Raw genomic sequence first — 17931 nt, 5'->3', positions numbered from 1 at the left:
GGCCACACACAGTTATATACAATCTGGGATCTTATGCCGCCTACTTCCCGGCCTCGTGACATTTGGGAACCTTTACTGAAATGGGTACAGGTACAGAAAGATATTGCTGAGGCGGAGCGGGCTGGAGATTTGCAAACTGCGGAATAGATGGGGCGGGCAAGCGGGCACCACGTGTTCTGTGGCAGACCCTTATGTCTAATATTTTGTGGAAGGTGATGACGATTGTATATGTTTGTTCGGGACCGTATGACTCCTGCGAAAGTACTATGCTATACTGAATTAGTTAACTCATATGTACATATTCTGCTGTCGAAGAGCCCTTGAAGCTATGTACCTAATGGGACTTTGAATCACTGATGTAAGCATGACGTAACCAAGTATTGAATACTATACCAATGTATGTTTTATGTCTGAGCCAAATTCCATAATTGATGTAACAACAAACTGGCTTGTTCTATTGTTGTAATGTTTTGTATTTTAACAAAATGCTAATAAAAAAAAAATATATTTGTGGAAAATATAAGTAGGTGACAGATCAATACCTATTTGTCATAATGACAGGCTAGGAAGCATAGTTACCCTTGCAAAGTATAATCCGGCAAAATTATTCTGTCACTATTGCTGGGACATACAGAGAGAAAACGTGTTTCCAGGACACAATAAGAGAAAATGTTTGTGCTATTTCCATATGCACACATACCTTCCAATCTGAAAGCAATCGATCATCTGTAGTGTGTTGATAATGCTTTTCTATTTATAAGATATGAGGGCAACCATACTTTGAGGAATGAGGGATCCTACCGCAGGAGAGTGCAGTGTGCAACTGCACTTGCCTATGATGGCATGCCTGGAGGAGGGTCCATGTGACCTGATAGTGCCCTTGAGGATATACCGACTGCTATCCCCCATATGTGTGGTGCACAATAAGTTTGCTTCTAAACAGCTACTTTGCCTCATACATGAGCTCCGTTATACTATGTGTTATGATAAGTTATATTATTTCATGGGGTTTTATAGAGCCCATAGGTGCCCCAACAACTGGGCTTCCCAGCAGAGAACTGATGCTATCGGCCTCACAGAGAGAAGACACGGCAATTTAGGTAGGAATAAGCCATGTCTTAAAGATTTCCGGAAGTGCAGATGGTTTTCAGTGTTCCTGATGGACAGAGGAAGTGCATTCCAAAGAACAGGAGCTTTGACATGAAATGAGCGTCCGCCAGCTTGGGCCTTCCTGACTCACGGGACAGTGGCCAAGTTAAGATCAGCTGAACGTAGGAACCAGGAGGGTTTGGAGAAAGCGAGGAGATTGGGCAGAATGGGAGCCCTTTGGGAGTATATGTTCTTATGAGCCTAACACAAGGTCATGAAGTGGTTGTGCCTCTCCACTGAAAGTCAATGCAGTTTGTAAAGGAGACCAGAAACAGCAAAATTTTGGAATGGCATAAAGAAGTCTGGCTGCCGCATTTTGGGCAAGCTGGAGTCTTGTAACAACTGATCTGTTAGTGCCAAGGTACAAGATGTTACAGTAGTCAAGTTGGGACAAAATTGCTGCTTGAATGATAGTTTGTCAAAAAGGCCAAGAATGGGGTTAAGGCTTCTCAGTAGCCCAAAACAGGGGCCAACAACCAATTTAGTTTGAGTCTCAAAGGCCAGAGTGCTGTCCATGATGACTCCTACATTTTTAATGGAGGACTTGGGTACGGGGGGAGGCACAAGGGAAAGAGGCCACCAATGGTTGCCATAGGAGAGGGTGTCTTTTCCCAGTAGAAGGACTTCAGTTTTATCAGCATTCAGACAGCGGCAGTTGGCATTCACCCATTCTGAAACCACTAGCAGTCCTCTTTGGAAATTAGAATGGTCCATCGTCGGGTTATCTGTAAAACAGAACACCAACTGAGTATCGTGTCATAACAATCCCGGTGGATTTAATAACCTAAGCCAGAGGTTGGATGAAAACATTAAACAGAGTAGGGCTTAATGAAGAGCCTTGGGGGACTCCATGGGGTAGAGTGTGAAGGTCAGAGCTGTGGGTAGTCGTGATGACCTGAAAGGACCGTTCAGATTAAAAAAGAAAAGATGCAAACCATGACAATGCCACCCCACTAGTATCAATGCTTTGTAGGTGAAGCAGTAAGATTTTATGAGACACAATATGAAATGCTGTGCTCAAATCCAATAGGATCAGGGCTGAAGATCGGCCTTTGTCCAGGGCTCTACGGAGATGCTTGGTAACTGCGAGGAGGGCAGATTCCGTACTATGTCCAGTCCTGAAACAATTTTGGGTGGAATATAGGATGTGATAGTCGTCCAGGAATTTGGTCAGAATCTCATTTGCATGTCTCCCTATTACCTTCGCAAGGAAAGTGAGGAGAGTAGTAGGATGAAACTTCTCAGGTTTGGAGGTTTCCAAGGAGGGTTTCTTCAAGAGAGGGATATCCTTGACATGCTTCCATGGACCAGGCACGTGAGATGACAACAGGGAATGATTAATCACTTCTTGGCACAGTGGGAGGAGAGGGTCATGAAATTTGAGAAACAAGTTGGGTTTAAGTGCACCTGCAGGGAAGCAAGATTTTACATACCTACTAAGGGTGAGCAGCTCAGGCAGCCACAGAGGAGGAAATAAGTTAAGTGCTGGCCTAAGACTGCTCACAGCTGGCAGAGCGGCAATATCTGGCATTGCCAATGGAACATCTAAGGGGAAATGCAGGTAGAGGTCTTCTATTTTGCCAGTACAGTATTCGGCTAACTTCTCGCAGTGTGCGCTAGAGGTGTCAATGGGGTCAGCAGAAAGAGTGGATTTAATAAGGCTATTCATTAGGTTTAACATTTTTTTGGCAGGACTCTTATTGTTCCTGATTAAATTGGCAAAATAATCAGCCTTTGTTTCTGAATCAGCTTAAGATAGGATTTAATGGTTGCTTTATATTGAATTCTGAATCTGTGGGTGCTGTTGCAACACCTCCATGCAAATGATGGAATGACCACCTGGGATCCTGTTGAGACAAATTTTGCCCCTTGACAATCCACATTATGACAGAGCAAAAACAATACATATATATTGAACACTTGAGCAGAAACAATGGATTAGATCACGCGGACTGGTTGATGAGAGTTGAGTGATGTGAAGAAACACATATACAGATAATCTCCAAGCTTACACATGCATCTTGTGTGTACACACTACCTTTAAATCCACAGTGGGTGGAATCCGCACATCAAAGGTTGCTGTCATCTCTGAAGGTATGACATTGTAGGCCACACCCCCACTGAGTTTGGTCATGTTCACAGAGGTAACATCCCCCAATGTGAGGCAGGAGTCAGACTCTAACCTGAAAGGGATTGAAAGTTTCTAGAATTACCACTATGTTCCAACTGGGCATTTCTAATATTAACTGTACATATTTACTGAGATCAGAGAAAAATCATTTCATGCACGATTTCAAGCACCTGATCTACAACCCAAGATAATAGGGGAAAAGACAAAAGACATCTGCAAAGAGATGATGCCAAATATAATATATATAACACCAAGCAGGAAATGCAATGCTTCTCCACGGTCACAAAGACACTGAGAATTGCAGTTTAGTCGTTTTTCTTAAGGAACAAGATTGTTCTCTTGAGGAAAATACCTCCAGAAACAGCTCGATGATTCAAAGACTGAACCGAAAATTGCCAAACTTCCTTAGATCTTGAAGAATCAAAATGTTACAACATTTGTTGGAAGAAGGAACCACACATCCAAGTGACAAGTTCTACAGTCAGACTTTTATAGGGGAGAAGGAGCCACAACATTATCAGTAAAGATGAAACACAGAACATAGGAGGCAATTGAAAGAGAAATAGTAAATTGTAACTATATCCAAGTAGGTGAAGATTGTTATTTTTTTATTTTTAACCAAGCAGAGGTTTCCAAATACATTTCTGGAAATGTCATGTGACATCTCCACCAGGCTCCTATCCACAGCACAGAATTACATGTAGGACGAACATTTCTTTCTTTTTCTTTGTGGAGAACGTCCACACTATATCTGCACCAAGTCTGGGAGGGATCCATTCCCTCTTTAGTCTGGAAGAGAAGTTACTGCAGCTGCTGTCTGGAGTAAATCTATGACATTTCTAGAGTGGGAAAGGGTCAAATCAAAGTTTGGTATGAGTTTGTGGATGTCCTAAACTTCTAGTTTAACCATAGTTTAACTTCCCACCCCTTTTGTAGGACTTACTACTGCGGCTTTCTTCATACTCATGGTATAACCTTTTACAATTGTCTGGGATGCTTTAGTGAATGCCTGGCAGACACAAATGAAGTCATTTACAACTGTAAACATACATTTATTGCTAAAAATACTTTTGCGATCTGGTCCCATGATGTGTACACCCTTTTCATCAGAGCTAGAATTCCAAGGCTCTCTTATTCTCGGAAATCCCATCTGACATCATTAAGCATATCACTTTGCCTATTTCTATTTTATGACAGCTGAGCTTTAGGAACACATGGGAATTATCCACTTGTTACCTTCGTTTTTCTTTATTCCGAAACTCCATAAAGCTGTTGATGACTTTATACTGTGGGGTGACAGAAAGAAACATGCTTAGAGTTTGAAACAAGGGGAGCCCTCTTATACAAGGGTGAATATTATGCATCATTTGAGCAACCAAAACTGAGCTGAGAAAACCACATTAAATGTGGCATAGCTCTTAGATTGGTCTAAGCTTGTTCAAGATGTTAAGTGAAAGTTCTGCTATGAAAATACCCATGTCCTCCTCTCCTGTCTTTAAGTTAAATCTGAAATTAAAAAGTTCTGATCACCTAAAGCAGAGATATTTGAGGTATTTAAAGAGGCCCCTCGTGTAAAAAAAAAAACCAAAACTAAGTAATCTTTTCCCAGTGCTGCATCATCAACAATAATAATCAAAAATATTCTAGAATGCCCCTTTTCTTGAAGATATCTGTCTGACTTTTGGGCTACTTGTGGCACCATGCACCAGATAGCCACTCTGATCGTGGGGAAGGGTTATCATGTGATGCACAGTATGTTTTTCCTATTTTAGTTCATTTTTAAAAACAACAACATTGTCTGCTCAACAAGGATTGAGGGCATTTACTACATTACAGAACCCCCTTACCAGCTTCTCAGCAGCCGTGTTCTCAATGAAACGGGAGCCATGCCCAGGGTTCCCCACACAATGCACAGTCAGCCCTGAGGGGGGGAGATACAGGAAGTAAAACGTGATGAAAGAGAGGAGACAGAAACCAGAAAATGTGAAGGTACTTCCCTTGATCTCAAAAGTAAGCTACATGAAAGCTTATTTGGAGACATATATGGAAACATGAAGCAAAATATCAGAGATCTAGAGTTAGTGCATCAGCAACAATGGACGCAAGCACACTCAGTTACTCAGTTTCATGCAACCCCACTTTCCACCTCTAGCATCAGACACTGGCTAAGCACTGGGATGGAGAATGGAGAAAGATTTACTCCTCTGTATTCTGCAACTGAATTTGTATCTAAAGATCTGCTTCTCATTCCTTGTATGACTCAGTCTCACTAACTTAGCGTTACCAATTACATCACAAAATAATTATGGCACTCTAAAATGTAATGTCAAGCATTACGATGGCTGTCTTTCTTCTTGTTCTCCAAGTGTGCTTCTTTCACTTGATTTGATCTATTCTATTATATCCATGGAAGACGTTTTTAGTACTTCAATTGATTTACATGAGATACAATCATGTTATTTGTATTTCATACAAACCGCCCCACTATCCAACAAAACAGACTTTCAATTTCACTTCTTGAAGTCATTAAATTGTTTCGGTACAATCTTTCATTCTTGCAAGGCAATCAAAAGATGGCCTTTTTGGAACACATTCATGGTTACTGAAAATGATTCATGGAGACAACAGGCATTATTAACTTGTAAATCAAAGGATCTTTGGGCCATTATAAAAGAGAAAGAGCTAGAACCAGCTGGAGAACAAACTCCACCCTTAGTTGAGCAAAGCGAAAAGGCGTGCCTTAAACGGCCCCAGAGGGGCAGTAATTACTAAATTGCATAAGTGGCCTTCTGGGCCTCATTTCTAGAGCCCATGATTATCACCCATAAATCTATGCCCGAAAATAAGTTATGAATACTTATTTACAACTGCGAATACATTTCTTGATGCATACTTTAAGCCGCAAAGGGACTAACCTAGAGTTTGGTGGTCTGGTACTCAGTCAAAAACGTGGCACATGTCCTATCTGCCATATTACAAGTCTCACTGGCTATAATAATAATTCAGGAGATGGGACATGCATCACGTTTTGCCTGAGTACCCGGTCTGCCAAATTCTAAATGAGACCCTCGGTTAATATAGCAAATTGTTTTTATTTGTGAAATTAGATTTAAACTTTAGATTTTGATAATGAGTCAATATATAATTTTGGAATTCTTGTGTTACGCTGAACACCTTTAGGTTTGTGGTATTGACAGGAAATCAGTCACTGCTGAATAATATGCATTTGAAATGTTCAATTGACATTTATTTTTAAGATCCGGAGGCTTCAATACATTCATTTCCACTATAAACAGTACTTCCAATTTAGTTTAGGCTTTGGAAGGTTATACCGACCTGCTATACAGAGGAAATTCAAGAGGTTAAAGGGATGTATGATTTTCATGTTTCAACACATGGCACGTTAGGTTGCAAACAGTCTGACTTTCACAGAAAGTATATATCTTAAAACAAAATGTTTTTAGTTCCAGTATTGGAAAACACATTATCTCTGCTCTGTGAACAAGCCACACTGAACTTCAGAGGCGATCAAGTAGGATTAATGACTACTGGGAAGATAGAAAAGAAAACAGATATGTATAAGAAGTGGAAACAGAAATATGGAACAAGTAAATGGCTGAGGTGAGAGGCAACTTAACAACAAATTGGTAAAGTCCGAGAAGGCATTAAGGATTTAAAAAACAGGAGTACTACTTACACCATATACACTTTTCACCATAGAACACTGTAAACTGGTCGGAAGGGTTTGCCAGGCCTGTTGACGTAAATTAGAGAATTACTGCTAATGAGAAACAGGAGGCCTCAGAACTATCAACTGAAGACAAACACCACTGTCATGATGATGGGCAACTTGTTCAAAAATGTTGTAAATCCCAAAATAAAGATCTACTCTAGTGACTCATACAATCCCCATTCCTTTCCTTGTTTCTCTTCAGTTTAATTCTAATTATTAAATCACTAAACACTGCCTTAAGTGGCTATTAGAGTACAGGCAGTCCTGGGTAATCCCACTCTACCCTGTCTGACTGAAAACAATTCTACTAAATATATACCACTGATCAGACTATCCTCAATTAACAGAACTACTGCTCTGAATTCCATCATGCAGGACGTAAGTGGTAGGGTTAGTGAGGAAATACATTGTCTTAGTCATAAGATATTTAACAAAGACTTGTTTAGCAGCTTGTTTAACTTGCTTAAAGGTTTTCATTCTAATTCCCTACAATAATCTACCATAATGGTCCATGAATGAAGATCTGGCCTACTTGTAGCATGTATGTGGTGGGGGTAATGCATTTGATTACAACTTATTGTAATCTATCAATGGACCTTGATTTAAGAAGAGACGTGTTGTTTTACATGAACCAACTCGTCTTTAGATCAGTTGGGTATGTGGCATCGTATGCCACTGGACTGCTGTAGTTGCAGGCTTTCTACCAAGGAATCATAGTCTGTTTAAAATGCCTCATGCAACTCTGTTGCTTTTACAAAGAAAAGTCACCATTATGGCTAAGGAATTTTCAAACTGAGGATGAAAATAATCTAATCAACCTTTTGTGTCTAGCTAAATTAATATTTTTTATCAAACATAAATATACTATTCAATACATTGTAATTTTTTTAAATATTCACAAAGGTGGTGGACGCAGAAAGTTACCACAAGAGCGCCTACAATGTTCGCACTTTATAACAGAAAAGATGGGCAGAAGTTAGTGGTAGTCCAGGAATAGCACACATGTGCTCAGTCCACATGTCGTGGTAATAAGAAGAGGAACTGATTGCATGAGTGATGTTCTGAGCTGTGGTTGGCTCCTTGGCTCTCAGATTTGATTACAGGCCTTATTATGCCAAACGAGGGAGAGTGTGGTAAGGACCATAGGAAAACAGAACAAAATATCATTTCAGCTTCTTTCTTTAGCCCAAAGCGAATACAAAAACCAATTTACTTCACATTATTTAGATCCTCGCCCCTCGTAGTGAGAAAGATTAAAACTTACCTTCGTCTAGTGCGAATCCCACATTTAGAGACTTGAACTCCGGGTTCTTTACAAAAACTGACATACCAGCGTATCCTCCAATCTCCTCATCTAACATCGGAAAAGAAGGTGCGAGGTTAACTCAGCGGATACATGATTCGCTGCAGCTGTAAGTGTGAGCTGTACCTTTGTAGGGAGCAGGTACAAAGGGGGGGTTGGGACAGGGGTGGGGAAACTTTCTCGAGGGAGAAAAGGAATTTTACATTACCATCAATAGCAAATTTGCAGGCTATTATATATTCAATGCACCTTCTAATTTTGAGTTTCATTTCAAATCTTCATCACAGCATTTTGTCATAGTAAATTCAAGGAATGTAATACTCGTTCTGAGCCCAGTATCATACTTCCTTAATATATCTTTCCCCATGTGCAATGTTTTCACAACTGGGTAGACTACCATACGCTGATACCCATAGTCTGCACTGATTTGTTTTATGGGTGTGAGATATATCAGTGAAAATTGACCAGTGTGCACAAATATAAAGCAACAAAAGGGAAATAAATAGCAACCAAAAATACTTACTCAAGCACTCCTAAACGTTAAAGTACTTGCTACATTAAGTGATTCAGATAAGAAAATAATTACTCATTTATACAGCCAGGTGCAAATATTCTAAATCCCATGTTAGACTATTACGCCAAAGGAGACAGAAGGATGAAGGACTGGAAGAGAGTAAGGCAAGAGACCATAATAGAAAAAACTAGCTCTGGGAGAAGAGGGAGGAAAAAGCTTGTGGATGCAGAAACAACAGATGGCAATAAAATTGTGATGAGAAGCGATTCATGAACTTAGCATAAAGCGTGAGCTTTTTTCTGAATCCTAAATCTTGATGTGCTTGTGGTCAAAGGTTAGTTTCAAGGCTATCAAAATGGAATGCCTAGATCAGCGTCCATCTTATGTTGTTTATGTTGTTTTAATTCCCTTTGATAAGCGCACTAACAACATGGGTCTCTAGGCACTTGATGAAAGGAGGTCAATGTTTTGGTATGCAAAAAGAGATCAAAAAAGATGAAAAAGCAAGTTAAAAAAGTCAAGTTTTGAGAGGGTGTCTGAACCTGAAAAGTGACTGTTCACACACAGCTGAGCAGGCAAGAAGTTCCAGTGTGCCGCAATGCAAATTGAAAACTACAACCCCTTACCCAATCCACGCGAAACCTAGGCACAGATAATAATTTTGCTGAGGAACAGAAAGAGCACTCTTGGGGCAGTATCTGTTTCAAAAAATTTTGGATAGATTCTCATGGGTGTCTCATGCACTGAGCAAAGAATCTGGAGAATAATCCAAAGCCAATGTAAGTTCAGCAGGAGTGGTGCTGGGGAGACTAATACCAACCTGGGTGCAATGTTTTCGACTACTTGCAGTTTAATAATCAAACACCTTCCGTTATGCCACGTTTATTCACTGTACCCTCCCTCACACAGACAGGTCGTGATCAGGAGACTGAGTGGTAGCTGCAACATAGCTCTGCCTCAGTGACAGATGGACCTGGCCATAGAATTGACCGTCGTAGCCCAAGGCATGCCTTAGCATTGGTTTGAAACATTACATCAAAGGCTAAAAATAGATGCTTCCACCAATGAAACAATGACAACACAGAAGTCTATCCAATAGTGGCCATACTTGGTTTCACTAGGCGAGTTCATGTTTGGTGCATCAACATAAGAAACACAAAATAAAAAAAGGCAAGCATTGCCAATGCCACTAAAAAAGAGGCAGGCAATATAGAGGTAGCAGCAGTGCACCCTGCCTCACATACTCACAGCATGCTCAGCCGCACCCCAGGGCTACCTCACAAACAGATGTCACACCAACAGAACTGGTAGAGCATGGCCAGCAACAGTGTTATTTTTTCTCCCTCACAGAGCTGGTATAAAGTAGAAATATCAGTGCAAGGTGTGCTCTCGCTGAACAGGCTCAGCATTTCAGTAGCAGTGCAAGCTTTCCTCAGATATGAAACAGCTACAGCAGATCAGCCGCAAATCAAGTTCCCTTGTAACAGAAAAGGCAGAGCTCAATAGAAGCACAATATTCCTTCCCTCAGTGAAAACATACATCACAACAGCAGCAGCAGTGCAAGGTATTGCTAACTTGTATTTGGATGGGGTAGATATGGCAGTTTGGGAGAATAGCAGAAGTGCAATGACTGGAGCAGCAAGCAGGAAGGACATGGAGCCAAAATAAAGCCTTAAAGACATCAACTGGGGCAGAGCCTGCTCCTGCATCTGAGTTTGCTTTTCAAGCAGCGAGGCATGGGTATGGACTTCAGGCCTCAGTCGGAGCAGGACTGATGGCACTGCACTAGAAGACAGCAGCTGGGCAGTCATCTTCAGAAGGATAAATATGATCTTGACTGTCTGTGGCTGGAATGTGAAAGCTGTCCTCCGAGTGGTGGTATGTCTTTACCGGTATCTTGGACCAACTGTAGGAAAGTGCTCCTTTTTTACATGGTCCTCCCAAAGTTTTGCCTAGTATCTTGATGTAATTTTGACAGCAGTGCACTGGGCTCCTGCTAACCAGGTCCCCGGTGCTAGATCTCTTTCCCTAAACTGTACAATTGTTCCCCCAATTAGCAATACCTTTAGCACTCTGTGTAAGTCTCTAGTAAGTGGCAGGAGGCTTCAAATGCCTCTGCCACCTTTGATATGCAACCACGGCTTCTCCAGACAGAGGAAATGCCAACCCACTGCCCTAGTCCCATTTTCACAAGGACAGGCGGGAAAGTAGATGTTCAGGTAGGCTACACTATCAGGCCAGTCACACCCTTAAGCTGAGCTGCCTGATGTGCCCCCCTTTAGGAACATTCTGCCATCTTGGTGAGGGCTGAATTAGGAACTCTGGGACAGGGTTATGCCGGCTTCTCAAAGGAAGTGGTCATATAGGTTGTGTAGTGACCCCAAGGGTAAGTAGCCCCTTGGCTACTACTCTTCACTCCCCGTAACACCCCTATATTTTGTATGCAAGGGAGCCCCTTGCACTAGGAAAGCAGATTCTAACTACCTAAGACGAAGAAGGACCCGGGAAGAGCAAGATCTGAGGAGCAGCAACTGACTTTTGTGCTAACCCTGCCGGCCTGCCTGCTGTCCCCGACAACTGCAACAAAGACAACTCATCCTGCAGCTGCTCTGCCTCAAAAACCTGGGAGGACTTCCAGCACTTCAAGGGGCAACCAGTATCTCCCTCCAAGTAGCGGAGCTACTTCCAAACACCCTGCAGGCACCCAAGAAGAACCGTGAGGACTCCAGACCTCAAAAACCGTCACCGGAAAGCACCACTGCACCCGTGCCCCATAACCCGAGTAGCAGTGGGCTAACAGTGCCAACGAGGTCCTGAGACCTTCCAGTCGAACCCCACCTTGAGTTTTCCGGGACTGAACACCCCAGTTGCCGCCTGCAGCCTCTTTTTGCAGGCCCCCTCAACTGCGAGTGTCTCCGTATGGACCAGATGCCTCAAAACACTACTGCACCTGAGCCCCACAGCCCAAAGAGAAGTGGGACAACTGTGTGCCTATGTGCACGAGCATTTCGAGAACCGAGTCCCTCCTGTGAGTTCAACTGAACTGAGCCCCCCCAGTCTCAGACTGCAGCTTCTTTATCCCAGGAGCGTTTCCCATTGAAATCAATGGGGCACCCAACGTCGAAAAGCGCCTTTGCATTCGGACTCCCCAGACCCTATCAAGGTGAGCTGTTGGTGCTGCTTTGGAATTTGCCCCATTCTTACCTGGACTCCAGAAGATGGGTCCTGTAAGTCACAGCTAAGTACCCGTATGCAGTACATGTGTTTTCTGCATAGGAAATCATACAACTGTATTTACCTGTTTTCTTCAAAACTTCTATTTTAAAAAGTACTTACCCAATAAAGAAGTTCTTTGTGTCTAAAAATATATACAATTATTTTTTTCTAAATTGGTGTGGATCTCCTTATTGAGTGTGTGTGTGTATCATTTATTGACCGTGTGTCTGCAACAAATGTCTTAACACTTCTTGATCAGCCTAAGGCTGCTTGACAACACTCCCACAAAAGAGCATCTGGGGATTGTTAAAGCACACACCTGCCCACCCATAGGGGATACCTGGAGACTCTACACAATACATCTCTGTTTGGCATATTATATAGAGGGCCAGCTTCCTACACCAACTAGAAGGAAAACAAAATGTGGCTGGAATCCAGCAGCTTATTGGAGAGCGGATGCTCTAAAAAACACAAGGATAACAGGATGCAGATCATGACTAGGAGATGTCGGGGGCTTTGCTGACAGAAACATGTGGGATACAAGCTGGAGGGAGACTAACCAGCTGGGATCAAGGCAGTGGAAAGAAGACACTAAGTACCACAGGTGGAAAGAGGAGAAATGAAAACTGGGTTGTGTCAAATGAGATAGATGCGGATAGGGTTGAAAGAGATATACAAAGATTAAGGGGACAGGGTGCCAGCAAGGTCAATCTGTCCATGCCCTGTAACATTTGCATTGTACTTCTGACCACTGCTCAAATAAGAAGATGGGCTGGCATGGTAAAGCAGATGCACTTTCAGAGCAGCATTTTCACAGAGGAACAATTCACAACCATTCCAAGGAAAAGGACATTTCACTATTCACGCAGAGAAGTAGAAAGACTATTATGGCGAATTAGATATATTACTAAATCCAGTTACTTCCTGCCACCAAGCCCATTACATAAATGCATGAACTCCAATAGATTTCTTCAGACACATTAAAAAAACTGCTCCCAATGTACATTGGAGATGTTAATAGGGAACAGGTTACTGCTCCACAATGGAAAATCAGCAGTCACAGGGAGGGAAAGGAGATAAAGGTAAAAGAAAATTCCTGAAAACAGATTATTCCTCTTTGTAAGCAGGAGAAAAAATTACCTAAAAAGCTTCAAGACTTCATAACATATGTGTATCTGTAAAATACATGGCCAGCCCTTGGGGAATCCTGGCGCTGAATAACAGATGTTTGTTATCCAACTCATAGATACTCATTTTATCAAACTCAGAAGGATGAAAGGTTGGGTGGACCTGCCATGATTTGAACCTTTGGCCATAAGATCAAATGTAGATTACTAGAGCGAATGCATTAGTCCAATGAGCCACCAGACCCACCTTAACATTAAGTACGTCCATTCGAGAATCTCGGATGATGCTTCAGATTACCGTCCTGCAGCTAAGCATATCCTACAGGTCTGTTTAAATTTAGCAGATACAAAAATATTTAAGTTAAATTGGCCGTGTTGTAGCCACGTCTGGTAGGATTAGCTAAATATTCACCTCTTCCAAAGTAGATGTTGTGGTTCGTATGCAACATGTTAAAAGGAAGCTCCCGACAGGACTAACCTGTGTCTGTGGTGAATAGGCCTTCTATAGGCGTTATAGGGGAGCCTTTAAGATTGAAATACCATGTTCTCTAGGAAGAAAAACTCCTCATTATTCTCTGACTGGGGAGGGCAGCATTTTCATCCACTGCTCTGCTCTCTCTGCACTGGGAGGTGTGGGTGAACTCTCACTGCTTGCGTCACGCAGCACCTTTCACCTCTCCTTCTCCTCTATTCAGTCTCTGCCAATTTAGAATTTCACTGGAACTTCTCCTCATCCTTCAAGAGGCGCTTCTGTTGGTGACCAGATATTAACAGCTTCCACTGCCCAACCGCCTCTAGTACATACCAGGTACTTAGTGAAGAACCATGTAGGCCCAGTGGTGCGGGACTGCAGTGAGGGACAATCAGTGGTCGGCCTAGAGGTGTCCTCACTAACTCGCTAGTGCTCTTTGGAAGCTCAAACCGCAGGGGATGGAGTAGTCACACACTAATGAGCTTTTTTTTGTACTTGGTGCCCTGTGTGGGCAAACATAAAGACTGATCACTTGCACGTGGCTCAAATTATACATCACAAGAAGCAGTTGGTTTGGGCCCACATGACTAGTGCACGGCTATCAACCTATCAGTTACATAAGAATAAACAGAAGAAAATGACTAATGGGCAATATTACCCAAAAGTTTAAGTTTCTGGCTGCCTTTTCTCTTCAAAGAAGCTGCAAAGAGCACATAAATGCAACATTCTTGTCCACGCAGATGCCACTGCCAGTGCCACTCAGGATGTGAAAGAGTTGCATCTGTACTGGCAGGGGATCCATGCTAGCTTCTTTCACACCTGCCCATCTTAAAATCTTGAATGTCCAGAATTACCCAAGGTCCGCTAGCCAAATCAGTTGAACAAGAGCTGGAAATAGGATAAAAAAGGAAGACACCTGTAGACTGTGGCACACTAAAAAGGAAGTGTGTCAAAGAGTGATACAGAGGGCACTATACACCTCCCGAGCATCTGCTAGCCAGTTGCTGTGAGCTGCTCCACTCCTGAAGAAGAGATCAGCGCACAGCAGGGATGAGTGGCGCAATGCAAGGAAGCAGCAATATAGTCTATTTTAACATGCCAAAAGGCATATTTGTGCATGAAGATTTTCTCTCAATGCTTAGCTTGCATATGGCTGTTAAGTACCACTTCTAGTGAATAAACTCTCATTCAAATTTACGTCCAAGGAGCATAGATGTCCAGGAGGATGAGAACAGTAAGTGTGCAAGGCTGTTGGTCCACACGTAGGACATGTTGCCAGTAAAGACAGTACAGCAAACTCACAATGAGCCCTTAGAGAGACTTCATCTCAGCTTTGACACACTATTCACTTTAAATAAGTAGGTTTCCTTTTCAAAAGTTATAATACTGTTGTTCAGGAGATTGTTTACTCTCCTGATGAAGTGCAATCTTAGGCACAAAATGCATTGAGAACTACAGACTCCCTGAAAATAATCTCAAATTTCTCTTCATCCCCACAACAAAGGAGGGATCCTGTGTTTCATACATTCACTACCTGAATGTCCTTTGTGCAGACACTTCATTGCTTTATTCCGAAATGCCACTAGCACCACAGGTCTTAAGCTTCATTTAAAACAAACAATCTTCTCGCCTCGCCAGTTGAATATTCACAGGGCAAAAGGGGCACACTCTGAGGAGAGGTGCAACTGACATCTCTCATGCACCTACCTGTATGTTCTTGGAACGAAACACTTGCTTTGTCATTGTCTCTACCAAGAGCCATTCCCCATGATAATTTAGCAGACACGGCGCGACCTATCATCTGCAGCTGTTAGTGCCATGCGGTGCTAGAGTTCCTCCCAATGGCAACCAGGGTATGCCACCACGAAAACAATTGTTGCTAAAAACAAACCCAACTCCAATTTTGAAAGCAGAGGCTAGATCTGAATGAAACCTGTTCCATTTATTACAACCCTTAAAAGTGGAAGAGGCACTAGTTAATCTTCATTTACAGTGCATTCAAAATTATTGTACAGAAAAATTAATAATGCACCTTTCTCTTCATAACCGTCTATAAAGTAACAGAAAAAGAGGTCTATGACTTTGGATCAAAAGATATTACAGTGACGCGCTTCGCTCTGAAATAACTCATTAGCCATGACAACGAGTAAACAACCAACTAACAAAATAGACAAAACTGTGTTCTGATTGTTCTATAGCAGAACACGCTTCCAGGAAAATCTCAATTCCCATCAAGTTTTTGGGATATATAACCTCTATGTCTGTCTAATTAATGTCTCAGCGAAACAAACCAAACTGGTTGAGCCTCTCCTTACAATTCAAGTCTTTTGTTCCAACAATTAATCTGGCGCCACACAGTCAAAACTTTGTTTTAACACAGGGTGTCTTACCTGCGATGCAATAACCTACATCCAATATATACAGTGCTATAAGGATTTCTCAAACCCTCCTTTAAAAAAACCTTTGAATTAAGGATAATTTACTGTTTTCATTTTCTTGGGTGTACGACCCTGTTTGACTTGCAGATGCCCTGTTAAGAAGCACTAACGTCCCGGAATGCGTGCATTTATCAGACTATGGGCTTAATTTAGAATTTGGTTGACAGGTTACTCCGTCACAAACGTGACGGATATCAGTGCCATGGATATAATGCACTTATAATAAGGAGGAGTGGACCGTTACATATGTGACAGAGTAACCCGCCCACAACACTCTAAAGCAGCCCCTAAAACCAATCCAAGCTCACCAGGCCTTTTCTGTCATCCTCACGCTCTAGGGCCAGGACATCGATTTTTGGGTATCAGCCACACTTCATAAATACCCTTCATCAGAGCCAATCTCAGAAGTGTAAATCAGAGGGAGAGGGATTAGGAGCAATAAGAAGAGAGAATTTGTTTATTCGGTTATCACCTGCCACTCCTCATTATAAATGTCACCTTTCCTGTACCTTCTGTGGCCCAAGGGCATCACTATATAAAAAACAAACAATGAAACTTTTATGTACCTGTTTACTCTTAATAGCGGTAGTAAGGATATTTGTAAAGGTGCAAACTGTGAAGGTATCTTGGCTCTGAACCGAAGGGATTATGGAGGAGTTGAGTTATAGACCGAAAAGGAAGGTTTTTATGTCTTTCTAAATCTAAGGTGAGAACGTGGTTTGTGAAGTGTTTTAGAAGTGAGTTCCAGGCTTTGGCAGCAGCAACAGAGAAAACTTTGTCATCATAGCTTGAAATAAGGGATTAAAGTAACCGGAGAAAGAACTAATGGTTACTTACTTTTAAGATGTCCCAGTCAGGCATGAAGATATCCTGTGATATTATTAGTGTGTCCTAATTTGAATGTACTGATCTAAGCAGATTCTTTATCAGCAGCAAAGATGGAAACATTGCTACTCACGTCCATCCCTACATCATTAATGAGTCATTTTAAAAACATAGCACACCCTATTGAATGCTGTGAAACAGCTCAAAACACCCACCACCACACCCAGAGTGGATTTATTAATCGCAACCTGCTGGGGTCCCATTTTTAAACCAGTTTTTAAAACCATGTATGCACTTGATTTTCCATTCATATCAGGATTTTTTTCTTTTTCACTACTCACCAGTAATCTTCCTGGTGGAGCAACCCTTCATTCATAGTGACTAGCTAGATACGCAGAAGCTCCTTTGGGATTCATTTTGCTGTGTGCTGCCAGCCCTCTCCGATTACCTAATGCAGCTTGCTTGATAAGCCTTCATTGATGCCTTCATGATACTCTTCCACGTCTTACTCAAGACCTACTCCGTACAGTATTTAAAGTATTGTTATGGTTTAGGGTATTGCCTTTCATGTTGTATGGGTTTTATTCTACTCGGTTCCCATTATGCCTAAAAGACCTGCATATGCTTTTGCAGTGAGATACGGCTTAAAATAAAATATCACCAGACTCAACTTCTCTGTGATTTAGGACCTGATAGATGCTTGTCCCTACAAAAGTGTACAACAAAGTGATGGATGGAATGCTTGAATTAATCAGCCACTGGTAATTACTTTGGCCGCATCCCAGTCCATAGTTATTTAGCAGACCATGGCAGAATGCTGTAATGCTATACAACTGCTCATGCGCACAAAACCACAGGTCTACCAGTTAATGAACCTCCCCCTGCAGGTGTCCGTAGACGGGGCAACTGCCCTTGACTCTTCCTACTGACCGACAGGTGAACAAGCTCACATGCTTCAGCTTCTTTCACTGAATTAGCGAGCTCAGTAATAGGCTTATCGCACACCAGCTGTAGGACGTTTT

At 42.0% G+C, this 17931-nt stretch overlaps 1 protein-coding gene across 2 annotated transcripts in view; it reads right to left on the bottom strand.

Annotated features, from left to right (window-relative positions):
• ACY1 (aminoacylase 1) overlaps positions 1–17931 on the bottom strand; it is a 134556-nt gene that overhangs the window by 49933 nt on the left and 66692 nt on the right. For both annotated transcript variants that reach the window (XM_085625181.1, XM_085625182.1), the window contains exons 7-11: positions 8278–8367; positions 6978–7034; positions 5128–5201; positions 4517–4566; positions 3188–3332 (exon numbers count right to left, since the gene is read on the bottom strand). In XM_085625181.1, coding sequence (XP_085481307.1) covers positions 3188–3332; positions 4517–4566; positions 5128–5201; positions 6978–7034; positions 8278–8367 — 416 coding nt within the window. The remainder of the gene's footprint in view (positions 1–3187; positions 3333–4516; positions 4567–5127; positions 5202–6977; positions 7035–8277; positions 8368–17931) is intronic.

Source organism: Triturus cristatus, chromosome 9 (genome assembly GCF_964204655.1).
Source record: "Triturus cristatus chromosome 9, aTriCri1.1, whole genome shotgun sequence".
NCBI classification, from domain to species: Eukaryota; Metazoa; Chordata; class Amphibia; order Caudata; family Salamandridae; genus Triturus; species Triturus cristatus.
This window is presented reverse-complemented; position numbering and strand designations above follow the sequence as displayed.